Source organism: Perognathus longimembris, chromosome 5, assembly GCF_023159225.1.
Source record: "Perognathus longimembris pacificus isolate PPM17 chromosome 5, ASM2315922v1, whole genome shotgun sequence".
Lineage (NCBI taxonomy): Eukaryota > Metazoa > Chordata > Mammalia > Rodentia > Heteromyidae > Perognathus > Perognathus longimembris.
Window position 1 is genome coordinate 4257198 of NC_063165.1, and position 24017 is coordinate 4281214.

The 24017-nt window shown below is 52.6% G+C and overlaps 1 protein-coding gene across 1 annotated transcript in view; it reads right to left on the reverse strand.

The window, feature by feature from the left end:
• Positions 1 to 473: 473 nt before the first annotated feature.
• Positions 474 to 24017, reverse strand: part of Kcnj15 (potassium inwardly rectifying channel subfamily J member 15) — a 29864-nt gene continuing 6320 nt past the window's right edge. Inside the window, exon 2 of the mRNA XM_048346228.1 lies at positions 474 to 1643. Coding sequence (XP_048202185.1) covers positions 496 to 1629 — 1134 coding nt within the window. The 5' untranslated portion in view covers positions 1630 to 1643 and the 3' untranslated portion in view covers positions 474 to 495. The remainder of the gene's footprint in view (positions 1644 to 24017) is intronic.

Consider the following 24017-nt stretch of genomic DNA (forward strand, 5'->3'; position numbering starts at 1 on the left):
AGGCAACACTGAAGGGCGCAGGCCGGGCGGCGAGCACGTGAGCTCGAAAACAGCATCCGGAGCAGCGCTTCTCCCCCATCCCCCCCCCCCCCGTGGAGTCACGTGACAGGTAGCATCTCTGCTTGAATCAGAAGAAGGCGTGTGAAAGCCTCGGTGCAAACGAATCCGCAGCCTCCCGCCACCGCCGGCCGCAGATGCTTTGATGCTTGGGTTAAATCAACAGTTTCTAGGACAGCATTCGCTTCCGGTTCCGCCTTGCTAAGCACCTGTCCGCCCAGGGGGACGTGCTCGGCCCCGGCCTGCTCCCCCTTTCCTCCAATCGCAGCTGCATTGTTGACGATGGGATTCAGGCCCCCCGCTTGGCATGTCCGTGCTGCAGCGTGGTGGAAATGCCCCCCCCCCTCGTGTGGCCCCCGGCTCCTGCCCCCTCCCCCCCCCGCCGAGCAGCAAGCGGGGGGGGGGGTGGGGGGGCACCCTCCCCCCCCCCCCCCGGGGTCACACGTTGCTTTGCTGTAACAGGAGGCTCCGCAGCTCGCGGTCCCGCTGGTCCTCCTGCCGGTACTTCTCCTCGAGTTTCTGCTTCTCCACGTCGGCGCAGTAGAAGGTGCAATCCGGGCTCTTGCGGATCTGCTCGAACTGACTGAAGTCGGCCACGTACTTGCCGTTCTTGGAGAGGGAGACCACGGGCACGAACTCAAAACCCCAGTAGATCTCTTCGGGGATGTAAGACGTTCGGCTCTGGCAGACGGCGCTGGTGGATTCCACGGTGGCGTTGAGCAGGACCACCAGCTCGAACTCCTTCTCCTTGAGGTTCTGGGGCGTGAGGTCCCTGAGGGGACTGGACCCGTCCAGCACGTGGTAGAAGGTCATGGGCAGGATGAGGAAGGGGCTCTCGGAGGAGGAGTCCACGTGGAACTTGACGGTGGCCTGGTTGAGGAGGATGCGCTCGCCCTCCTTGGTGACGTGCGTCTGCAGGAGCTTGCCCGACAGCTGGCACTGGATCAGCAGGCTCTTCCTCATGTTGGCCACCTGGATCACCAAGCACAGCTTGCCGTTCTGCTTGGTGATGACCGCGCAGTGGCTGAACTTGATGGTCTCCGCGCGCTTCTTGGGCCGGGCTATCTTGGCCAGGAAGGTGCCGGTGATGAAGATCTCGATCAAGGTGGTGATGACCAGCTGGGCCACCAGCAGGAAGATGGCGTGCGGGCACTCCTCGGTGATGGAACGGACGCCGTAGCCGATGGTGGTCTGGGATTCCAGGGAGAAGAGGAAGGCCCCGGTGAGCGAATCGACCTTCATGATGCACGGGGTGTGGTTGGACACGGGCTCGCTGGGCTCTAGATCCCCGTGAAGGAAAGCGATGGCGTAGTAGATGACTCCGAAGAGGAACCACGTCATCACGAAGGTGGCGGCGAACAGCGTGAGCTTGTACCGCCACTTCATGTCGATCACCGTGGTCCACAGGTCCTGCAGGTACAGCAGGTAGATGCCGTCCACTTTGTCGATCCTCACGTTGCTGTGCCCACTCTTGGACATCACTCGGGGTCTCTGGGCCTTGAGCCCGGCGCCGGCCGTGTGCTTCATCAGGGGGGCACTGACCATGCTCCTGTGAATGGCGTCCATGGTCATGTTCTGGGGGCCGCCTGAGGAGAGAGCCAGGGAGGATGCTGCGTTAGCGCCGGGTGCGGTCAGCCACGGGGGAACGAGGCAGCCAGGAGCCCCGCGAAGCACAGCTCAACCAATAGCGGGCCCCGGGTATCTGGCGGACACCGGCCAGTTCCAGGGCCTTCTGTGCCCGGGGCTCTTAGGTAAAGAGGTGCAGCGTGTGTAGCAGCTCCGCGCGTCCCCCCCTCTACCTGAGACCACCCCTGCGGGCTTCTATCACCCCAGACAACGCAAACAGCTGACAGGCTGTTTGGTGTCGGAACCAAAGACGAGGAAAACATCTTCACGTGGTCAGTACGGGTGCGAGCTTCCCCCGAATGCTTTCCATCCATGACTGTTTGAAGCCAACAGCACACGGTTAGAAAACGCAACTGTGAAGGCCAGGCTAGCTGGTTTGTACTTGCAGAAGTCAGAAGGGAGCGAAAAGGAATATGAGCTGGAGAAACAAAACAGTGTCTGTGATTACTGAGGTGTGTGACCCACAACAGGCTACTTAGCCTCTCTGGACCGCGGTTCCTGTCTGTAAATTGGGAATAAGTCCCACTTCTGAGAGTTGCTATGACAGCTATGAATTAAAGTACCTCTCCAGAATATCTCTCTCTCTCTCTCCTACCCACCCACCCCTAATGATATATACTGTTAAGCAGATACCTCACAAATGCTATCATATTTATTAATATTCAGCTAATGTAACTTCCCCACAACAGATAATTTTTTTTTAAAAAAACCTCTCTGATCAAGCCCAGGTCCCGAGCTGATATAACTAAGATTGGCCATCCACAAGATGGTTGTTCTTGTATAGCAATGGACAATATTAGTATAAATCTTAAAAAAAAACATAAGTAGTGTGAGTAAAATTTTTAGAACTGCCATTTGCATAGCATTCTCCGTTACCATTCACTTTTTGCTCCAATCTAGTGCATAATTTGGAGTCTATGACCTCTCTTCATTCTTGAGAGCATCTGGGGAAATATTCCTTAATCAAACAGCCCAAACCACACGGAGGGCAAGGAATGACGCTTTCTTAATGGCTTGGCTACTGTGTCTTCCTAGGAAACTACCGATGCCAGTTCCGGTGCGGCAGTCCGGGCTGCCACGGAAATCCTTCCTCGGCCTTTAGATGAGGAGAGAAGTCATTTAAGGGAGGCTCGCCGGAGAGAGCAAACGGGAAACAAGCAAGGAAGGGCAGGTGAATCACACTGGAGCCATGCAAACCCGCCCCGCCATAGCACGGGGTCCTCACCCAGCTCCCGACCCCCTCCACGCCCAGGCCCCTGCGTTCCTCACGAGAGGCGGCGGCGTGGTTACAGAGCAGCCTCACCCCCATCATGTGGTTTGGGTTTCTTTCCCCTCAGCTCACTGGTGGGGTAAGAACTTTTTTTGTAAGAAAAAGGATGAATATAATATGGTGTATGGGGCTGGGAAGATGGCCTGGTGGCAAGAGTGCTCGCCTCGTATACATGAAGCCCTGGGTTCGATTCCCCAGCACCACATTTATAGAAAATGGCCAGAGGACTCTTCTTTTTTTTTAAAAGATCTCATCGTAAGGAAGGGCCGAGAAGTTCCGGAACTTCTGGAGGCCCGTCCTGCTGTTTTCGGGGGATCCGTTCTGCGGGGAGCGGCAGGATGGTGTGGTGGGCAGCCGTGGCGGAGGGCCGCGCGTGTGCCAGGCCGGACAAGCCGGCAACGTGAGCGCTGCCAAAGACGCCCGGAGCTCGGCCACAAGCGACTGCGCGATCGTTAGGAATTCAAAGCAGAAGGAAAACCCCGGCGTGCCGGGGCAGGTGCGTGGGAGAAGAAGCCACGGCCGCACACGCGGAGAGCTAAGGGTGCACATGGGAGTGATACGCAAACGTCGGGGGGACACCGGCACCCCCCCCCCCCGCCCTCGGAAGAGTCTGGAAGCCTGGGCCTTACCACTGTGGGAAGCCACCACCACGCACGGGGTGGGGGGGGGGTGTCTCACCCTCTCCTTCCAGGGGGGCTTGGGGCAGGCTGTCTGCTCAGCCTTCTGCTGAGCTCTGGCGGGGGGCCGGGGTGAGGGGCCACAGCATCGGGGTGCGATGACACAGGTCCCCCAACGCCACTGACGGCGTCTGCCTGTGGCCTCCTGGTCCCGCCCCTGAGTGCCCTCTACCTGCCTCACCGCCGTCGGGGCCGGGCGTCCTCGTCACTGCAGACTGTGTGTCCCGGCTCCCCCGCCCCCCCCCCCTCGGCTCCCGCCTTCGAGCGGGGCGCACATGCTGGTGCGGGGGGAGGGGGCGTGAGCCCCCGCAGCACGGACCCCGGGCGGCCCCCCAAGGGCTGAGTTGGTGGCATTTACCTTTGGCTCCCTGGCCATCTGGCACCGTGCCCAGAGCAGGAGAAAGGCTCAACACGTCCAAGAGTGGAACCGACGCCACCATCGTCGCCCTCACCAAGGATCCAGCCTCCCCTCCCTCCCCGGAGGGAGCTCATTGGCAAGAGGAGAGGGACGAGAGGGAGGGCGAACCTGCCCCACCGAGGCCAGGCTGCTTCAATGCTGGGAGCCGCACGGGAGGCCGGAAGGGGAAGCGCAGAGGAAGTAAACAGTGAGCATCGGAAGGGAAGAGGCCGGAATAGTTCTCCCGCCTGTGGAGGCGCATGGCTCCTGTTGACTCAGGGCACGGCGTGGGGAAGGCTGTCGGAGCCGCCCCTCTGAGGGCGCACGACAGGCCCCCTCCAGCGGAAGGAGGAGCGGAGCCCAAAGGCCGAGGGTGCTGGGGAGACTGGGTTCACGTCCACACACACAACCTCTCCAAGCGTCAGATAACCCGGTCTAAATTCAAGTGGCTCTGTGGCATGACACCCTTCTAAGATAGTGTGTGTGTGTGTGTGTGTGTGTGTGTGTGCGATTTATCGATGATCTATTACTTAGCAATCATCTATCTACCTAGTTCATCTATAAACTTCCCTTTTTGCTATATGTGCATCAAACATATCTCTGTGTCAAACATGTATCTGTCTGTCTGTCTGTCTGTCTGTCTAATGTTATGGTAGTATCTATCATCTATCCATCTATTTATCAATCATCTCTCTCCATCGCGTATCACCTATTAGTGTTCCCTTACCACCCTTCCTATCTGTCTGACATCTGGGCCCACATAGACGTCATATCCAGAGGAATCACAGCTGTAGAGTGGAGATATTCCTGGTGGGCAGCTGTGCTCCCCGGTTGCTGTGTGAAGGCCAGGAACCTGCCTGACGTCCTTCACTGGATTCATCCGCTTTACTGGTATTTACCTCCATCCTGTGAATTCACAGTCATCTTAATTCGCCACATTGTTTTTCTGTGAAGACGTCTTTGTGTTGTTGATCAACATTCTAATTTGTTACTGCTTTTGAATCCACCCCCCTGCCCTCCCCAATGAGTCTGCAATTCTCATGGCTTAATGTCTAAAAGTTAAAGATGGGAAAGTTATTCTCTTCTCGTGTTGCATCTCCTAGTTCTCCAGACAAGCAATATGCCATAGGACCCACACACCGTTTTCTTTGGTCTCTGGAAAGAATATTCCACTCTCCAGTGTGGGTACTGTTGTACACTCTGGGTTGGAACTGCAATTCTCAGAATTGCAATGTCTCCACGGCAGTCCTTGAGCCAACCGAGTGAAAGTCAACAGTATGCTGCGCCACTCCAAGCCAATCACTGATGCATGGTGTGCATTAATTTGGCACCTCTGCGTTTGTCTTCTGGAGGTAATGGAAAGGAAGCACACACATTTTTTGAAATAGGACTAAATAGTGCGTGCATTGGATAGGCCTACGCTCCCGGAGGTGGGTGGAAGGGTGGCATGAAGGTGAGTGGAGGTGAAACAAGGAGAATGGGGGAATGGAACAGGCATTCCCTTGCCCCCCTTACCGCTGCCGGGAAATAGTATTCTGCAAACCGTGACGTCACACCATTGCTCAGGCCCTGCAACGCCTGCCATCAATCACCCTCAGCAACGTCAGCGCTGAGTCTTCACCGATGGATATCTTCTAGTGCCATCCAAGGCCGGTGCTTGAACTCAGGGCCTGGCGCTGACCCTGAGCCCTTTTGCTCAGGGCTAGTGCTCTACCACTTTGAGCCATAGCACTACTTCTGGTTTGTGAGTCGTTGATTGAAGATAAGAGTCTCACAGTGACTTTTCCCCCAGGGCTGGCTTTGAACTGTGATCCTCAGATCTCAGCCTTCTGAGTAGCTAAGATTACAGGCGTGAGTCACCAGCACCCAGTGGATTTTTTTTTTAAAGCAGGAACATATGGAAAATCTGACAATAACTATAATATGTATATTTATTATTTAAATTTCACGTAAATAAGCTATGGAATATATAAATACCAGGGATGTCAAATATATACTAAATAAATGAACATATAAATTATATTTGATGTCAAGACTATATATATATAAACTAATAAATAATTCTAGCTAAATTTAAGCACAGAGAAATCTTCAATTCCCACAAATAATTGCTGATTTGGGGGGTGGGGAGGAAGAGAGGTACTGGATTTTGAACTGAGGGCCACATTTATGCTTGCTAGGCAAGTGGCAGGCACTCTACTACTTGAACTATATCCTCTAGGGTTTTGTTTTTTTTTAAATTTTCCAGATAAGGTCTCATGCTGTTTGCACAAACCAACTTTGGAGTGTGGTCTTCCTGCCTATAGCTCCCACATAGCCGGGAATACAAGTGTGTGCCCTTGTGTCTGGCTTGCTCTTTGATATAGAATCTTGCTGACAATTTGCCTGGAGCTGACCTTAAATCATGACACTCCTACCTCTGCCTCTAAGGTGGCAGGGATTGCAGGCATAAACCATCCTAGAATAGACATCCTACAGTAGATTTTCACTCATTACTTTTGCTGGTTAATACCTGTTATTATTCCCCCTCCTCTAAATGTCAAAAATAGGATTCTCCATCTGCCACATGGAGTTTTTTTCAGGGGGAAAAATCAGTTTAAGAATAATTTTTTCTCCTAGTTAGCATGACAAAGAGACCCTAGAACTCTGTTGAATCCCTTCTGGAAGTTTCCAGTTTGCTCTTCCCTTCTGTGCTCTGTGGTGGCACTTTCGTTTACAGAAAGCAATCGGGGTGGGGCCCGGGGAGGCAGTTGCTCCCCAAAGTGGACTTTTTCAACCCGGTCTCAAATGACCTCCCTCCTGGTGTTCTCAAAGTGGGCAGTGAGGCGCGAAGGAAGGAGTCGTGACTCAAGCCGTAACTTTGCTTCTCCGTGCAGGATCTGACTTCCCAGCTCCGAGAAAACAGAACTTCCTGTTTGTAAGAAAAGTTGCTTACAAAGCTTTCTCACACATGCAGTAGTTTTGATAAATGGCTTTTCCGATGACCTCTTTGTGTCTTTAAACCTGAAGTGCTGGGTTGGATTTCACTTTACGTAGACACAGGCTTACATATTAAATAGATGAAAATGCTTGACAAGGATCTGTTTGGGGTTCACTGAGCTCAGAAGGTTTACAAGTAATTGGAAATGAAACCAGTGGGGCTTAGCTCTCCTTCTTTGAACCCTGTGACTCTTGTCTCTCTCTCTCTCTCTCTCTCTCACACACACACACACACACACACAGGGAGCTTTGGTTTTGGCCATGTGACAGATTTCTCTCCTGCTCTTAAACTCACTCCATAATGTGCTTTAACGGCTTATCTGGCAGTTCTAAAGCCATTTCTTGACTTTGCCAGTGCCAACTGTGGACACAAATGGCTTTGTCCAGAGGGCCTCAGCCATGGGCACCGCCTTCAGAAAGGAATAAGGTGGCCGAAACTGACTCTGAGAACATTGCAAGGGCAATTCTTTGGCTTTGATCTCTTCGGGAAATCACACTTACCTTCTGCCAACTCGCTCTGTCCCTCAGGCACTGAGGACTGGGGACGGCTAGGAGAAGGGCAGCCCCCCAGGTGCTGCGGAACCGGTGGGCGTCACCCATGAGAATCGTAGGAAGGATACGCAAGTCAAGGTGTTCGCACAAAGGGCCTTGCGAACTCACTTCCTGTCTCCCGGTGACCTATGTCAGGAAGATGTGAGCCCGGAACCTTGTAGGTAGAGCTGTAGCAGACTTGGATTGCTGACGTTAACGTTGTGTGGTTCCCAGTGGTTCTCTGTAGAGCTCTGGGCTGGATCCCTTTGTAAAAGATCCTTCCCGGTGCCTGTCCCCGTGGGAGAGTGTTTGTTCTTCCTGTGTTGAGGTGGCCATGTGACTTTCTCTGCTCAATGGAGTGTGGCCAGCGATGACACCCTGTGCCTAGCTGAGCCTCGGGACTCACCTCTCGGGCTACCATTGATCTTCTAGGGTGTTTCTGACTCTAGGGAGTGGGAGGAAGAGGTCCCTGGCACCGGGCCACGACAGAGCCTCAGCGGAGGGCAGATCCTTGTCGCTGTAAGTCATGGAGTTCTGGGGCTGTAACTGAAACAAAACCTAGTGGAAAACCCGGCCCCCAAGCTGCAGGTGTCCCCCTCCCCCCATCTCGGATTACACACGCCTGTGTCATTAGTGTACTGCATTGAAAGATCCTGCGCGAAGATCGTATCTGAAGTGTCCTCCAGTCTGTCTGTGTAAACGCGATGTGTCAGTCTATGATGAGACACTGACCAGAGGGAGACTCCAAATCTCCCCCGATTCCAGCGCGAAGCAAGGCCTGCCCAGCCCCCGCCGCAACACACAAAGGTGGCGGGTGCCTCTCGCCTTCTGACTCTCTTCTAAGTCAGAACTTAGACGTGGCAAGACAAGACGCCTTATTCAGGAACCTCACGGAGGCTTGCTGTCCCGTCCTTCTGACCTTCCCTGGGCAAGAAGTGCTGGCTTTCCAACCCCTGGGCTCCAGATCTTCCCTCCCGCAGACCCCCCCCCCCCCCAGGCTGTCCTGGAGCTATCACCCCCATGCCACCGACCGCTTCCACTCCCGAGGAGACAACCTCAGGGACCACGCGCTCTTCAGCACGACGACACACCGTCTTCGTCCAATCCTTCTCTGACTGTCTGAAAACGAACTCTTGCTAGTCTACAAATGAGACGCTCGTAAAGGCAACAAATGAGCAAGCCACATCTGTCAGGCCTGGGCTCCTGGCTGCACCCCACCGTGACATTCCCGCTTTTCACGGCGCCCCGTGCTGACAAGTGGAACATCACCACGGCGTGTTCCCTACGACGAGCTGTGGTGGCTATTCATTGCCGATTCGATGGCAGGCCTCATGTGGAGCAATCACCACATCAGTGCTGAGATAGGAACCACACTCCTTCCCACAGTCCAGATAAGAATCCTGCGACCGGGCAGGGAAGTCTGCCTGTGACCTCTCGACACCTCCTTCTCCGGCGTCGGTTGGGGGAGAGGGCAGAATCATGGAGAGGCCTGGATAAGAAGGAACATGGCTCTCTATCATGCAGTGTCTAGTTCAGCAGTGTGTGTGTGGGGGGGGCGGTGAACTAGGGGATCACAGGTTTAAGTTCCCAGGTGGTATTCGCGTGTGTGTCCGGAGAACGCATGATCTTCACGACTCTGCCGCTAAGTGAGTCACAGAGGATACGGAGGAAATGAACAGGGGCCTAGGATGGGCGATGGCGTGGATAGAGAAGGGGCGTGGCGGGGTTACACGCAGGCTGGCTTTGAACTGCAATACTCAGATCCCAGCCTCCTGTGTGTCGAGGATTACAGGTGTGAGCCACCGGCTCTCGGCAGCATCTGGAAGTATTTTAAGAAGAGCTGACCTGCCCCGAAGCCTACACTTTCTATCATGAGAGAGAGAGAGGACCTCAAAGGATTGGGCGTTTGTTCAAGCTGACTGAGCCAATCCCAGGCTTAGGGCTGGAAAAGGCTCTGGTGATGCTGAGTCTCTTTAGTGGACACATGTGGCTTCACCGTGGTGAGATCTCCGTGGGAGAGGTCCGTCTTAAGGGGTGCTGAGGACAGACCTGAAGGGTAGCCTGCCCCCCGCCTACAGCACCAACCTGGCTTGGGGAAGCTCCTTTGCAGATTCTCAGGCCTGAGCCCGAATCTGTCTCCCAAGAACTGGTGTGTTAAGAAGAATTTAATATCCCAAAGGAATATGCGGCCAGACTTTGCCGTGGGGCTCAGTGAACCAGAGATCTTTTACCCTATCAGACATTGGAAGAGCAACGAGGATTCCTTTCAAGAGAATCCCACATTTCACATTACATGTGAGCATCTAATGATCCAATTTACTTCTGCAATCAACCATTTAGCCTTTTCCCTATGTTTCCATTCCATTATTATTGTTTCAAATTCCATAAGTACTGAAAAAAAAATAGCTCTTTCCATCCCTCAATGTGGTTTGCATAGTTACACCCTTACTCCTCGATTCAGATTGTTTTTTTTTTTCATTCCATACAGCATCAACCTTTCTTTACACAGCAAAGACAAGTTTAAACACATACCGAGTTCAACAGGAGACTCATGTTTCCATTTTCCATGGCAAAAAAAAAAAAAAAACCAACAACAACTGAGCACTGGAATAAGTCAGAGGTATCATTTGCTGAATATTTTTGTAAAGACAGTTTAATCTCAGGCCCTTTATTTGGGACAGAACTGCCTAAACCAAATAAAACATTATACATCTGTCTGTTGTTACGAGTGACCAACTTCAGCTGAACATTATTACTTAATAGCAGCTAACTTTCCTATAGTGTAAGAATACGCAGCGGCTAAAGGCAGATGGAAATTTCCTTTGGTTTACCACCCTTCGTCTCTCCTGCTCCAACATGCGAGGAACTTGGGTAATAAGCATTTTCTCCCCTTTAATCACAGCATGGCTCGGACGTGCATTGTTAGGAGCTGATTGGTAAAACAGGAAAATTTATGTCTGGAGGAAAACACACACGTACACACACACATACACACAAACAAGTCGAATGACTAGTGTTGTGTTAGCTTCCCCCCCCCCAAAAAAAAAAAAAACATACTGGCCTAACCGTTCCCTTCAGGGAACACATTTCCACAACCGGCTCACCCAGAGTCTGGCTTTCTATTCTTGTCTGGATAATTCATACCCACAGAAGAAGGTGGCTCGACGCAGTGCCATTTGGTGGAGCGCGAGGGAATGAATGTAGCGCGTCCGCCTTTGTTGGGCTGTGACACAGTGGAGCAAGCCAGAGAGAGGAGAAGGAGACGGTGTTTGCAGACAGTCCTTGCGGGGAAAAGAAATGCTTATTTCGTGTATTTTCTTTCATGGAACTTCAGAGTGAGTGAGCATCGTCAGCACATGACAGGAAGAAACGGAGGCAAGCAAGCAGGAATGACTGTTTTCATGAATGGAAGCTAGGTATCTTCACCGCTACCATCTTCCTGGGACTGGGGAAATTGTGTGATGGATTTTCCCCTACATAAATCCCTCTGTCATTGAATTAGCACCTTTTCCCACACATGTGAACCTTTCTCAAGTTCACCCCCCCCCCCCGCTCCCCCCACAGTGAGGTGCAGTCGTAGAATACAGGGAGCACATCCCAAACAAACACCACTCTCCAGCGCCTTGGTTTCCCAGTTTCATGGTATGTCTCCTTTTGCTTGTCGATGTGTCCGCTTGCTCCACAGCACCGAGTTGGTGGCTCACGCCCTTTCTTGTGATACACCTGCGGCCAGGAGTGCAATTCTCCTTGTTGATGTTTCACCACCATTTCCATCCTCATGGGAAGCTTGTTCCAGGCGAAGGAAATGAGGATTGTGGCCTGATTTTGGAATCCAGCTACCTCACAACCTCATCTGCCTACACTTTGACCACATGCCTCTGACAGAGAAACAGGATCTCAGGGCTCACCGGAGAACACGGCTCCACCGAAGTTTTTGCATTGGGGTTAATTGGCTTTAAAGGACTGGTAACATTTCTGAGTTGTTTGCTTGCCCGAAAGTTGAAAGCATATACACTTGTGATCGCTGAGTGATACTAAAACATTTTCCGATATCAAAATACCTTCACATTCAATCAACATCTTAGACCTTTGGCAGCTAACTGATCTCCGTCAGTAAACAGTACAAGAAAACACATGGGGGGGGGGCATCTGTACCTCATTAGCTGGGGACTTATTGGCCCAATTCGGGTGCCATTAGACCTGCCAGGTAGGGTACCAAATGCCTAGGGTCCCATTCAGTAATGCTACATACCTCCACTAAAAATCATTGCTGTTTCTCTGAATGCAGGATCAAGCCTGTCTGACACCAGCTTCTGCCTGAGCAGCCCAGCACCCTTGGAACTCTGTATCTGGAAGCTCTCAATTCCTTCCAGAAGCTTCGCCACTCTCTCCCCTGCTTGGTTCGGTCCCATCTCTCCTCCTCTGTACTTGAAACAAACACACCAGAAGATCAAGTACTACCCCCACTCCAGAGGCACTGCAGGGAGATGGATACGGAACCCTGCCCCTAGCTGCGTGACTTCAGACAACGTTCTTCACTTCTCTGAAACCTGGTGTCTCATCTGCAGAGAGGATATGACAGCCTCATTGCTGTTCCTTGGGGGGGGGGGTTGTGAGAAGCTTGAATAAAAACCAGCACAGGGGCTGGGAATGTGGCCTAGTGGTAGAGTGCTTGCCTAGCATGCATGAAGCCCTGGGTTCGATTCCTCAGCACCACATAAACAGAAAAGGCCCAAGTGGTGCTGCAGCTCAAGCGGTAGAGTGCTAGCCTCGGGCAAAAGAAACTCAGGGACAGTGCCCAGGCCCTGAGTTCAAGCCCCAGGACTGGAAAAGAAAAATAACATGGCCTAGCTACTCAGGGGCTGAGGTCTGAGGATTGCAGTTTGAAGCCAGCCTGGGGCAGGAAAGTTTGTGAGACATTTATCTCTGATTAATCACCAAAAAGCCAGAAATGAAGCTGTGGCTCAAGTAGTAGTGTGCTAGCCCTGAGCAAAAAAAAATCTCAGGGACAGTGCCCAGGCCTTGAGTTCAAGTCTCGGGATCAGATCAACACAAAACAAACAAAAAACAGCCTGGGGACTCGGCTCCTACCATTCATTTTATAAACGTCAGCTAGTGTCATCACAGGTGTACAATACACAAAACACAGAATGCACCTGATCAGGAAGAAATGCCACTGACCGCAGAGGAGTAACAGAGAGTTCTATTCTCACCCCACCGCGTCCTCATAAAACCACAATGCTCTCATCTCCCGTGATTACAAATACACAAGTCAGAACATACTGGAAGGCTGAAAAGGTATTTCCACCCTTCAACATTTACTCATCTGTGCCACGGATTTGGTGCACCCCTACTCTGTGCTTAGTGCTAGACGGGGTGCTTGAGTCCAGCCAAGAGGAGTAGGGTCCTGGCTTTCATGTAGAACAGAAATTGGCAGGGAAGCGAGGCCTAGCAGAAATCCCTAGGCAACGGACGGAAAGATATCTGAGGGCGAAACCGGGGACAAAGTCAAGGCCAAGGGCAGAACAGACCGTGCGCTGGGGACACGTGCCGGTGTGGCCTTCCGGAAGGTTTTTCTGAGGAGGTGGCCTTACGATGGAGATGTGGGTGAGAAGGCACAACAGGTGAAGGTCAGGGGTAAAAGAACGCGGGGTGTGTCCAAAGGCTGGGGGTAGGCATGGCACTTGGCCCTTCCAGGAAGTGAGGGAGGCACCGGGTAGGGGTATGGAGGTGGGAAGGGAAGAATCGGGCAGGGGGAGAAGACAGAGCCAGGCCTCACCCACCTCCAACCGCTATGGGGCCGGGGGCCGAGGCCCATCAGCACCCACTGTCTACAAGAAGACTTGAACCGCGATAGTGACTGACGTTGCCCCAGACAGGAAAACGTGTGGGAGAAGAGGCTTCCAGAAGCGTCTACAGCGAGCGGTGCGGGTGGCTAGAGTAGACCCACGGACAGGTAAGTCCAGCACGGAGTGGCGAGACCCAGAAACGCGCGGGCCCGCTCGCCAAGTGATGAGAAAGACAGAGAGGAGGCACGAGTGGGCAGACACAAACAGCGGCGCGCTCCGCAGCGACAGAGCCTTCTGACATGTCGGAGGGGGTGGGTTTGGTAACGGATAGTTTTTAAATATTTACACCCTCTGGGGGGGGCGGGTCAAAGACAGCCCGGGGAACAAATCAGAGAGGGTCCCCTCCAGTCAACCAGTAAAAGCCTACAATGAGAGTCTTGGCCCAAGCGGTAGAGCACCAGGAAAAAGCTGACTCAGAGCACAAGGCCCAGAGTTCAAGCCCAGGTACGGGCAAAACAAAAGCAAACGAATCACAAACATGTAAATGGGTGAAACAAATGTATAGCAAATAAATGAAAGTAAATAGCAAAATGTCCAGAGCTGATCTTCGGCTGAACCCTCCCCTGCATCTGTCCTGAGGTGGTTTAACACAGAAAGCCCCTAAGAAGCGAACGGCGGTTATCTCTTCAAAGGAAAACAACATTAGAAGGGTGTTTTTTTTTTTTTCAACCAGACTTTCCATTTTTAGGCAGTTAATCTGAAAATTCAATTTCCCCAGCACAGATCATTCTCAAACATTCCAGATTTTTTACTGTAAATGAGAATTACTTACAGTGCTCACTGAGAAAATTTCCACACACTTCCCCCGGCCAAATCTATGAAATCATTTACTCATAGCGACCTTCCGCTCCCGTAATCCCCACCTCCTGGCTCGCCGTGAGCCGTGAGGAGGATTCCACGTGGGTCTACGGCTTCCTGTCGTGGGCCGAAGGGTTTGCGTTTGCCGGGGAGGAGACTGTTGGCAGTCAATCCCCCTACCTGTGCTTGGGCATGTCTTCTCTCTCCTGATTTTTCTCTTGGCCCTCCGCCTTCTGGCAAACTCCTACTCATACCTCTAAGGCCTAGCTGAAATACTCCCTCTGCTCCCGGGCAGAGCTCATCTTGCTCCTTTCTCCTGCCTCATGACAAGATTTAATCTGCTGCTGCAATGGTTTGATTCTGACATTTGTCTTTCCTCTCCAAAGACAGACGGGGTGGGGGGGGGGGGGGGGGGCGGGGGAGGGGGGTTACCTCAGCTGTCAATCTCTAATGCTAAACACAAGTCCCTAGCACATGGTGGAGACCCCGTGTGTGAAGAAGGGCCAGGTCAGGCACAGATACGGTTTAAGAGACTCAGAGCCCCCTGGATTCACAACCAAAGCAGCTCATCCAAAGATGGTATCTACAAGGTTCTAGATTTCTCTAGGCACACGGTGGGAAGTAGTTAGTTCACTGATTGGAATGAGCTAGCAAGAAACGATGGTTTAGACTTCTCAATTTGACTCATGGCTCCAAGAACATCCTTTAGTATCTCACTTTGAAGACAAAATTGGCTGCCTGTTTCTCAAACTGAAGAAGACAATGAGTATGAATACAGTGAATTTGACCCCCGGAACTGCTTCCTGTGGGGCCTTCTGCTATGGGTTTCCCTCCTTAGCTCAGCCATAGTGGGCAGAATAACAGAATAAAGAATTGCTCCAATTTAGCTTATAACGATTTATAACTTTCAAGGTACATAGATGTTGAATTGGTATAGAATACAATCCATATATTATCTATATGCCCCTAGTTAGTCTTTTTTTTTTTTTTTTGGCCAGTCCTGGGGCTTGGACTCAAGGTCTGAGCACTGTCCCTGGCTTCATTTTGCTCAAGGCTAACATTCTAGCTCTTGAGCCGCAGCACCACTTTTTGGCCTTTTCTATATATCCGGTGCTGAGGAATCGAACCCAGGGCTTCACGTATACGAGGCGAGCACTCTTGCCACTAGGCCATATCCCAGCCCCCTTAGTTACTCTTCTGTGTTGGAGAGAAGAGAATGGTTATAGATATTTGAATTCGTGCTTTACAGGAGTGCTTCTCAAGCTTGAACACACACACACACACACACACACACACACACTCACACGCACGCTCGTGGGGGTTGTTTAGAATGGGAGCCACTGGTTCAGAAGTTCTGGGCTGAGGTCTGAAGGTGGAGACTGTGTGTAGCGAAGCCCTCGGGCAGTGGCGAGAATGTAGGCCCCGAGGGAAGCTCAGAATATCAGTCACCCCCCGCCTTGTGCATCTGGGGGGTCTTCATCTGCAGAAGTGACCCCAGTAACCTGGATGCCCTGACCGGCACTTCTCTAGATGATTCCATCAGTGGGTGGCTGCCTGCTTTCACCTAGCTTTGCGGTGACACCCCACCCCGCCCCAGGGGAGGGGGGCCTGGTGGACCCATGACAGAAAAAAACAACAAAGAGCACTTATGAATCGCCACCCGGGGCTACCAAACAACCCCGCAGTCGGCAGCTCTTTCCCGAGGGTCGGTGCTCATCTGGAAACTTCGCTCCTGGGAAGCATAGCTTGGAAACCAAGGTGCTGACCACCGTGGTCAGCTCCTGTGGGGCTGACACGGAGGGCTGTGAGGGGGGTCAGGAGGCGGCCCACGTCACCGAACACGGCTGACTCCACCCACCCTCACCCCACAGGACCCCACAGCAGCTGAGCAAGCAGGTGGCGAACGCTCTTCATCTAAGAGGGAGAAATCTCTCGCTTTTCCTTCCCCCTTTCCCTCCCTTAGCCTCTCTCCTCTTCCTGCTCTCTACATCCCAGCCCTTCCCCTTCCCCTCTCCCCTCTCTTTCCCCTCCCCTCCCTCCTTCTCTCTTTCCCTCCCTCCCTCTTCCTCTCTCACTATCTCCCCCCTCCTTCTCTCCTTCCCATCCCTCCTCTCTCCCTCCCCCATCTCCCTCCTTCCCTTCTTTCCTCACCTACACACATACGTCTGTCAACTGCACAAAGCACATCTCTTTTTTGTGTGTTTTCGTGCTGGTCCGACGGCATGGGCATCTCGAGGCCTGGGCACTGCCCCTGAGCTTCTTTTTGTGCAAGGCTAGCACGCGACCACTCGAGACACAGCTCCGCTTCTGGCTTTTTTTGGTGGTTAATTGGAGATCAGAGTCGGACGGACTTTTCTCACCAGATTGGCTTTGAACCACCATCCTCAGATCTCAGTCTCCTACACTGTGAGGCTCTCAGGCGAGATCCACCGGCACCCAGCGGGCCATAAAATGATATCAAGTCACTGTGCTGACGTCGAGGGCTCTGTGGTTGAGTCAGACAGACTCTTCCTCTGCAAGCAGGTCCGGAGCCCAGCGGTGGACGTCAGCCGGGCGGAAGCAGCCGGCAGGACTCAGCCGTCGAGCCAGCTCGATGTCTGGGAGAGCGTGCCCAGATTGTTTGATGACACCGAGGAGAACGAAAGACCGTGCAACCCTCCACCGGAAGTCACGGGGCCCCCCGACCCCCGCGTCTGCTCCTGCCGTTCTTCCCCGAGTCTACCTTCCTCTATGTTCAGCCCGGAGGCCTGGCTTTCCAGGCGGGATGGGGATTGGGACGGTGGTCGAGAGACCTTGACTCGGCCCTCAAGCTGTCTCTGCTCCCACTCCTGTTTGAATAACCTGCGAGATGGGAAAGCCACACCCTTGTCCCCCAGTGGTAGGTGTTTGGGTTCTCTCCCCCCCCCCCCCCCCGCCCAAAGCCAAGCCTTGAAGAAGAACCAGCGGTATGGAGGAGGCGTTCAAAGAGCACAAAACCACCCTTGACCTCATTTCCTCCTGGCCGGTCACCACCCTTCAGCCAAGGAACTCAATCCTCTGCTGCCACCCCAGCTGGTCAGGCAGGGCAGCTCACCGGTCTGTGCCAGTTCCCACAGCAGTGCAGAGCTGGGTACTGATAGTTGAATGGTTTGTGCGGGGCCCCATCCCTGCTGCAGTCACTGGTAGAGTGGGAACCCAGGGCCTGATGGGAAGAAGCAGGATTGGAGTGGGAACTCACAGCAGGATGGGAAGAAGAAGCGTTTGAGCAGGAGTTTCCCCTCCTCAGTGGGTTCTCTCAGTGGCTCTCTGGAATCCATTTAAATCAGTACGTGGCTCCGTCTTCGTGGGAAACCAGTGCTCGCGGTGTTGAAATCCTTTGGGTTGAGAACTGGGCCTTTTCATCTGTCTGACTCAGACACTCTTGGAAGCTGAGCGAATCCTGGCGCCGTGACTCACGACCGCCCCGGTGGACCACATGGAAGTTCAGAGACGCCCCGGTCTCCCCCCCTGTGGATGGCTCAGTTCGCACATACGTGGCATCGTGTCTGCAGAGTTACCTGACGCGCTGGAAGGTTCTACTGTGAGTCTCTTCCTCATGCGCGTGGGTGTGCCATCCCGCCAACCCGTAGCCCTGAGAAACACCTGCAGGAAATCAGCATGGCTGCGGTGGCACGTCCCACCGTGCCTACAGCCATTTGTTGACCACGTGAGCAACGTCATTAACAGCAACTCCAAGACGCCCCAGGGGATCGCGTGGGAATCGTGGCAAGGTCCAGGTGGGGGGAGAGAAGGCTCACGGATCTGTGGGGTGGGTTAAGTTTCCCTTCTCAGATCCTTCTGTACTGTGAAGCACTGACTCATTCATCTCCAGATTTTGCTTAATGAAATCAACGGTGTAAGTATTCATTCGAATAAGCTCACGACCACCGCAGACATGAACGGAAGGACTTTTTTTTTCTAATATGCTACTCCAATTACTATTTACATTTACAAACACATTAACAGGAGCATGAAACTATCGTATACGAAGGAGAGGAGACCAATGGTGTCATTCCTTTGAGCAACTAACTTACAGGTGAACAAGATAAATACTGGGGGGCTGGGAAGGTGACTTAGTGGTAGAGAGCTTGCCTAGCACGCGTGAAGCCCTGGTCACAAAATCAAGGGCAGGGAAACGGTCAAAGCACAGCTGGCGATGACACAGGCCAGGCCGGACCTTCTCCGAATTGACGGAGCCATGTAGGGCCTACTCAGGAATTTACATGTTTTGTTCTGAAATGTCTCTTGATTTAAAAAAAAAAAATTCGCCTATTGTTTTGACTATGCTCGGTTAAAATCATATGCAATAAACCCAGTCATAAAATATAATCGCATGTCATAAACCCAGTCATAAAATAAAATCCTACGTCATAAACCCAGTAAGGTGGACTCACCATCCCTGCTCTGAGGTAGCCCACCCACCACCCGGTCCCGCCGGCAGGTGACATTCCCTCTAGATGTGACCCTGGAGAGCCCAAGGCTTTGGTGCACGAGGTCGGACTGAAGAACAGGGGCCGCCTCCCGGGCCTCCCGGAGGAAGCAACAAGACAGAAAGGACCCAGAAGCAAGCACCCGGGAGGCTCTGGCCTCCACCTGACCCACGTTAGCACTGCCGGGCAGCCTGAAAGCATTGGCTGGCTGAGTATCAAAGAGAGGCCGGTCACCCCGTCCTTCGGGGGACTGGGGAGGTCTCCACGGGCAAAGGTTACGGGGACGCGGGGTTGCAGACCCCGTGTGAGAAACCCAGCTGTCTGGAGACCACAGACAGCAAACGCGGAAGGTCAAAGCGTCGGCAGCTTAGAGAAGCTACACAGTAGTGGGGGCGCTACGCAGCCTACTAACTCCTCCGTGCGGGTGGAGAGGAAACTGTAATTTCGGATCGCTAGCTATCAATTAGTCCCATTCTCCTCATCCGTGGAATGAGAGGTCTGGATGGAAGGCCCTTAAAATTCCCCTCCAGCACCATCAGGGAGAGCACTGTAGCAGTCTGGAAGTTCCCTCGCCTCATTAACGTTTGTATTAAATGTTGGGCTGCTAATGTTCAGAAACCCAGCACCAGGATCCTGAAGACGCTTCAAGGATGGAGGCATGAAGCTTGGGAGTTTCAGGGACCCTCTTAGTGGTCAAGTAAGTGGCTCACATCTGTCATCCTAGCTACTCAGCAGGCTGAGATCTGAGAACTGCAGTTCAAAGCCAGCCTGGGACAGAACACTCCCCAAGACTTATCTCCAATGAGCCAACATAAGCTATGAGCGAATGTACTGCTGAAGTTGTAGCTGAGATGGCGAGACGTTGAGCTCAACTCCTGGTACTAGCACACACACACACACACACACACACACACACACACACACACACACACACACACACACGTTGATCTTTAAAAGTAGAAAAAAAAATCTCTAAATCCTGGTGGGAAAAATCACCTAGGATGCATGCAGTGGGTAATTGCATAAGGTAGTTGGTGATAAACCCTTGAAACAGACCAACTGGAAAATTATCAGAGATGATTAGGTCACAGTATCGGTTAAGGTTGGAAACTTGCTTTATGAATACGAGGGAAGATAAACTTTTCCAATGTAAGGATGATGGCACAAAATAAAGCTATCCAACTGTGACTTCTTTCCCATCGCTGAGATTCACTAGGAAATGGGTACCTAATGGCTATGTTTAAAAATGTGGGCGATGACTTACCCCTGAAAGGGTTCCTCATCTTCAGCACAAGTAACGTTTTCCTTTTAGACACCAGGCCTCTGTAGGTGAGAGTCGGGTCTCCCCCGTGGCTCTGTAGGCCAGGGAAGGAGGAGGGATACAGAGACAGAGCCCTGTCTCAGAAAAACGCAACCCACCAGCCCACAAACAAACAAGGAGGCTTTTGTTTTTGTAGAAAAATTGAGAATATCTTGAAGTTTCGTGTTACAAAGTAGAGAGCGCATACGCACCAGCCACTTAAGACAAAGTTATTATTTTTTTTTTACATCTTAAAAAAGCAATGTGTAATCATTTCAAGGGCCAGAAGTTGCATGCACGAGAGTTTTCTTCAAGTCTGTAAGGTGTGAACACGAAGAGGAGTAGGAAGTAGAAGAAAAGCAGGCCTGAGGTCAAATGAGCTGCCCTGGTTGGACCTTCCAGAAGCCCCCCCCCCCAGGCCGGTCCTTCCAGACCCCCCCCACTTTGGCCCTTCCAGACCCCCCTTTTGTGTTCCATGGTTTTCCTGTTCCTTTTGCACCACACTGATAAACTGGAAGTGGAGGGGAGCCTTATCTAGACACAGCTCCGGTGAAGACCCCAGACCTCTGAGGAGTGATTCCCAGAGCCCGTACCAGCTCCAGAAGTGTGCAGTCAGTTTCTACTGTGCAAGATCTCTCCACACCGGTCTGTGCTCCCCACTGAAGTCTGTGCTTTTCCTAGACCCGCTGGAATTGCCGAGCAGAGCCCTGAACTTGGCTGCCGTGTCAAGTCCATAAGCATCCTCCCGGTTGGTCAATTCTCTGCGCACAAAACACGAGAGAAAGTGCCCTTGCGAATGCTTCCATGACATTTCCCCCCATAGGAAAGAAAAACAGAAGAACCTCAAGAAATGATCGAAAGAAGAGCCTCTGGCATTGCATTCGGCACAGCAAAGCTGCCCGGCGCTGGCGGCTCAGGCCTGTAATCCTAGCTACTGGGGTCAAGGTTCAACGTCGGTGCAAGCAGAAACACTTCCAAGACTCTTACAAAGCTGGATGTGGAGATGTGGCTCAAGGGGTAAGAGTGTCAGCCTTGAGCCAAATGAGCGAGAGACCCTGAGTTCAAGCCCTGGTGTATACACACACACACACACACACACACACACACACACACACACACACACACACACAGCAAAGCCAGTGAACTGATTCTTTTGTATCTCTGAGGTTGTTGTTTTTATTGTTGTTGTTTTTAAAGTCAGTTTGAGGACTTGTAATAGGACAACCTAGACTCTGGAGTTCAGGCTTTCTTTATGAAGTAGGGTTTTAAAATGTGAGACTGCAGAACAGAGAATCGGGGTGTCGGGGGTGGGAAACAGCAGTCTCCTTCTTGGTCATCTCGAGAGTACCTGTTCCCTGTGGATCCCCCAAAACCACACCTCAGAGCGCTTTGCCCAACACTTCCCCAAAAACCTCCGCCGGTGCGACTGTCCCTCATCCCCGGGGTGGGAATTGATTCCAGCTTTAGAGACAGGAAGGTAAGGTGCCAGATGGCTTTCGCAGGTGGGGGCTCCTACCCCCCCCCCGCCCCCAGACTCCCCTTTTTCTTCCTCAGCTGTGTCAAGATGAAGCCCTGGGGGGCCCAGGAGGGAGCTGTGGAAAGTGGGGCCCGGGGTGCCAGGTGGGGGGGGTGGTTGCGGGGTGCCGGGGGTTGCGGGAGTGCCGGGGGGGGGAGGGGCAGGACACAGTCTCTGTAGACACTTTCCAGCTGCCTACAGGGCACTGTGAAATCCAGCGGAGAGCTTGGGGCAGCGCAGAGCCATTCCCGAGGAGGCCGGGGGGCGTGGGGCCAGCACCCCTGAAATCTCCACTGGGGATGTGTCCCATGCCAAGGGCCTGCCTCGTTCCTTGGAGTCTCCATTTGCCTTGTGTCCGCCATTTCCTGTCAGAACTGCCTCTCCTTCTCCCTCTCACCGGTGTCTGCAGGCTTTCAAGAATTCGTACCATAGTTAACTTCTCCTAGCTAGAAGTTTCCCCCAGTGTGTGTTGCTCATTTGCTCTTCTTCATGGTTTCCTGTTGCCTTTTTCTTTTCTTTTTTTTTTGAGACAGTCTTATTTATGTAGCCCGGGCTAGCCTAGAACTCGTAGTCCTCCTGAGCGCCAAGATTACAGGCATGTTCCATCAGTCCGTTTTCACTGGACATTGGCTTAAAATACTTAGGCTTTAATTTTTAGGAAAGTACTGTAATAGAACTCTTTAAATTTTGCCAGAGTTTTGAATGATCACAGTACTGAAAAGCCAGAAGAAAGTTGAAGTCGGCAGGCCATTGCCAGACACCACCTCCTGTGCAGACCTTCCCTTCTTTCCTCTTCCCGGTTATTAATATCTTTGTCAGGCCCTGTTTGTGTTCAGAAGGTTGCTGATCTTTTGAAGGAACACGCTTGAAAAGTCTTGCTTTAATCATGGCAGTAATTAGCAAATTTGGACCCGGCATTATCTTTCACCCCCCCCCCTTTTTTTTTCTTTTAAATTGAAAACACATTCGAGATGGGGCTTGTAGTTTATCCATCGCGTCAGGAACCTGAAGCACACAGCTGGCAAAGACCCGGTCCTCACCGACGAGTTCTGGTGGGTTGCTAGAACCTCTTCTCGTGTCTCCCACGATCATCTCAGTTCGTGCGCCTCCAGGAGCACACGGGGCCATCCCTCCAAGCTTGATGAGGTCTTAAACCAGAGAAGATGTTCGTCTATTGAATCCTCGACTTCACGGGAGGAGGGAGCCCGGGTCAGCCACGATTACTCTCTTCAGACGGCTCCTCTGATGGTCTGTTCTCTCCCTGCTCACCGGGTCTCCACCTCGTGCCTTTCCTCGCGCCCCATCCTTCCTGAGCTCCGCACATCCTCACTTGCCGCCCCGGTCCTCACCCTCCTCATCGCTCAGATGATTGGCTCCAACAACACATCCTCAGAGATCCAGCCACGTCTCCGACTTCAGGACGCTTCTGGCCTGGAGCTAAAGCGCCCAGTACCAACCTCCCGCCAGCCCCGAGTCTTCGGTTCCTCACAACGGCCTCGCCCTTCTCTGCTTGTCCGTTCTGAAATGCCGTCATTCCAACATCCTTGCTAGATTCACCCCCGTCCAGTGCACGTCAAACACAAAAACCTCTCTTCCCCTTCGCTCTCTTTACGATGGCCACCAGCGCCGGTCCAGAGCTGCTTTTCAGGCTCGAAGTGACTCTTCACTGCCTCCCAAACGGACGGGTAATGTTCCCCCCACGCGGGAGTGCCTGTCCCCTGAGCTGCGCTAAGGATGACGGCTGTCCACGCTGATGAACCTTGTTTCCAAAACCAGATTCCCCCCTGGTACCCTCTGCCATGGCAAATGCGTCTCCAGACCCCCGCACCGTGCCTCCCTCCCGAAGCTGTGAATGATGAAGCTGCCCACGTGGAGCACGGAAGTCCTTATTACAACCTCCTCAGCCTTTTGCCGTCCTCAGCAGCGTCCGTCATCCACGCCCGTCTGGTTTCACCACTGCCCTGTTGCTTCTTCGCCATGGCAAGCCGAAGCCTGGGCGCCTGGCGGCCGCCCTGCCCCTACCCCTGCCCGCCGGCCAGCCTGGCCTCTGTGCGTCTCTTCCCCAGCCCGACGCTTGAAGTCCGCTTTGTTCGCTAAGCTTCGTCTCGAATGCCCCACGGTCTTTCCAAATCATCTTGCGGGGTCTGCTCTGACGCTCTTTGACCTTGCCTCTCTCAAGGTCGCTCATGCGGTACCAGAGCTGTTCTCGGACTTGGAATCTTTATTCACCATTTCTCCAACTCCGTCACTGTCCACGCCTCCTCCTAGCAGGAGACTGGCATTTCCTTGGGATCTGGGACTCAGTCATCTCCCTTCCTGCCTCCTGAATAAACGAAGACTGCCCTCTTCCTGCGGATTGGGCCCTTCGCAAGAGCACAAGGGGAGATGACTTCAGGTCAGGACCTCGGTATTCAAAGTATTAAAGAGACTTGATTCAAAACCTTTCTACCGCCCATAGCCTAGAAAGCGAGGCCTTTGCTCCCATACTGAAAGCTAAACAGAGTGCTCTGGGGAAAGATCCTAAAAGCTACACAAAGTGCTCGCTGGTTTAAAGAGCATTCCGAGGATA